Below are 1,817 nucleotides of genomic sequence, written 5' to 3'. Positions count from 1 at the left end.
TGCGCGCGAGCGAGAGGTGAGGGCACTCAGGGCAGTGGACGCGCACGTCGGCGTCTGTGTGTGTGTGTGTGTTTCGCTTCGGCTGCTGTCGGAGGTTTTTCGCGGATAAAGAGGGCGTTGCGCGATCGTCGCTCGCTCGAGTGTGTGCGGAGAGTGCGTGCGAGCGAGGCGTCAGCGCGGGGTTCACGGAATCTGACACACATTCGGTGAGTTTCAGAGCCTTAGCAAGAAGCTAAATCAAGCTATTGTCTGTGTGTCGCGCGCACGTGCACGTACATCTATCTTCACATCACCTCATCAATTATCTATCTGTCTGTCTGTCTATCTATCTGTCTGTCTGTCTATCTATCTGTCTGTCTGTCTGTCTATCTGTCTGTGACTGTTTTTTTATTAGTCTGTTGTTCTGTCTCTCTGTCCACTGTCTGTCTCTTTTCTGTCAGATTCTCGTGTGAATAAAGTTCTCCTGTTCTGCTTTGTTTCTCCATCTCGTGTGTGTAGTGTGTGTGTTGTAGTGTGTGTGTGTGTGTGTGTGTTGTGTGAGAGAGAGATGGTGATGGAGAAGCCGAGCCCCCTGCTCGTAGGACGCGAGTTTGTGCGACAGTACTACACACTCCTGAATAAAGCGCCGGATTACCTGCACAGGTGAGGGGTCAGGGGTCAGAGGTCACACCAGCTGAAGCCAGGCTGATGTCTGATGGGTGTTTGTGTTGAGCAGGTTTTACGGCAGGAACTCCTCGTATGTTCACGGTGGGCTGGACGGCAGTGGCAAACCAGAGGAGGCCGTGTTCGGTCAGGCGGTGAGTCTTCATCATCATCATCATCATCATCATCTGTGAAGCTTTGAACCCTTTCCCAGTATGATGACCCTATATGATGACCCTATATGATGACCCTATATGATGACCCTATATGATGAAAGTAAACGCACTTAGCCAAATCGTGATGTCGGTTTCACACAAGTATTGATTGACGGATGACATCACATGAGTGACGGGACGATCATTAAAGGGATAGTTCACCCTCAAATGAGCATGAGCCCATGGTTTACTCTCCCTGAACTCCTCCGAGTGTGTGTGACACTCTTCTCTCAGACACACACATGATTTACTCTCCCTGAACTCCTCCGAGTGTGTGTGACACTCTTCTCTCAGACACACACATGATTTACTCTCCCTGAACTCCTCCGAGTGTGTGTGACACTCTTCTCTCAGACACACACATGGTTTACTCTCCCTGAACTCCTCCGAGTGTGTGTGACACTCTTCTCTCAGACACACACATGATTTACTCTCCCTGAACTCCTCCGAGTGTGTGTGACACTCTTCTCTCAGACGAACACAGAGTTAGACTGCAGAATGTTTCCAGCTCTGTAATGGCCGTTTCTGTTTTAAAGTGCGTCTCTATCCTTGATGTTCATTTCTGGGTGAACTGTCCCTATACTGTGTGTTTTACTGCGGATCTGCTTTGAATGCTGTGTGTATTGGATAAAGCACCGTAGAAATACAGCTGACTTGAGAGTGTGTGTGTGTGTGTGTGTGTGTGTGTGTGTGTAGGAGATCCACAAGAAGGTGATGTCGCTGCAGTTCAGCGAGTGCCACACTAAGATCCGTCATGTCGACGCTCACGCCACCCTGGGGGACGGAGTGGTGGTGCAGGTGATGGGCGAGCTGTCCAACAGCGGGAGACCCATGAGGAGGTTCATGCAGACCTTCGTCCTCGCCCCTGAGGTGTGTGTGTGTGTGTGTGTGTGTGTGTGTGTGTGTGTGTGTGTGTGTGTGTGAGTGAGGGCGAGCTGTCCAACAGCGGGAGACCCATGA

General features: G+C 50.6%; 1 protein-coding gene across 3 annotated transcripts in view; it reads left to right on the top strand.

Moving 5' to 3' along the window:
- g3bp2b (G3BP stress granule assembly factor 2b) overlaps nucleotides 1-1,817 on the top strand; it is an 18,215-nt gene continuing 16,398 nt past the window's right edge. Inside the window, exons 1-4 of one of the 3 annotated variants that reach the window (XM_079848384.1) lie at nucleotides 1-206; nucleotides 441-642; nucleotides 716-797; nucleotides 1,554-1,727. In XM_079848384.1, the coding sequence (XP_079704510.1) occupies nucleotides 548-642; nucleotides 716-797; nucleotides 1,554-1,727 (351 nt within the window). In that variant the 5' untranslated portion in view covers nucleotides 1-206; nucleotides 441-547. Of the gene's footprint in view, nucleotides 207-394; nucleotides 643-715; nucleotides 798-1,553; nucleotides 1,728-1,817 lie in introns of all 3 variants that reach the window. The other 2 variants (XM_079848383.1, XM_079848382.1) reach the window with 2 other exon arrangements.

The sequence above is a fragment of the Squalius cephalus genome, assembly GCF_949319135.1.
Source record: "Squalius cephalus genome assembly, chromosome: 18".
Classification (NCBI taxonomy): domain Eukaryota; kingdom Metazoa; phylum Chordata; class Actinopteri; order Cypriniformes; family Leuciscidae; genus Squalius; species Squalius cephalus.
The sequence above is the reverse complement of the archived record's forward strand: the minus strand, read 5'-3'. Positions and strand labels throughout refer to the sequence as shown.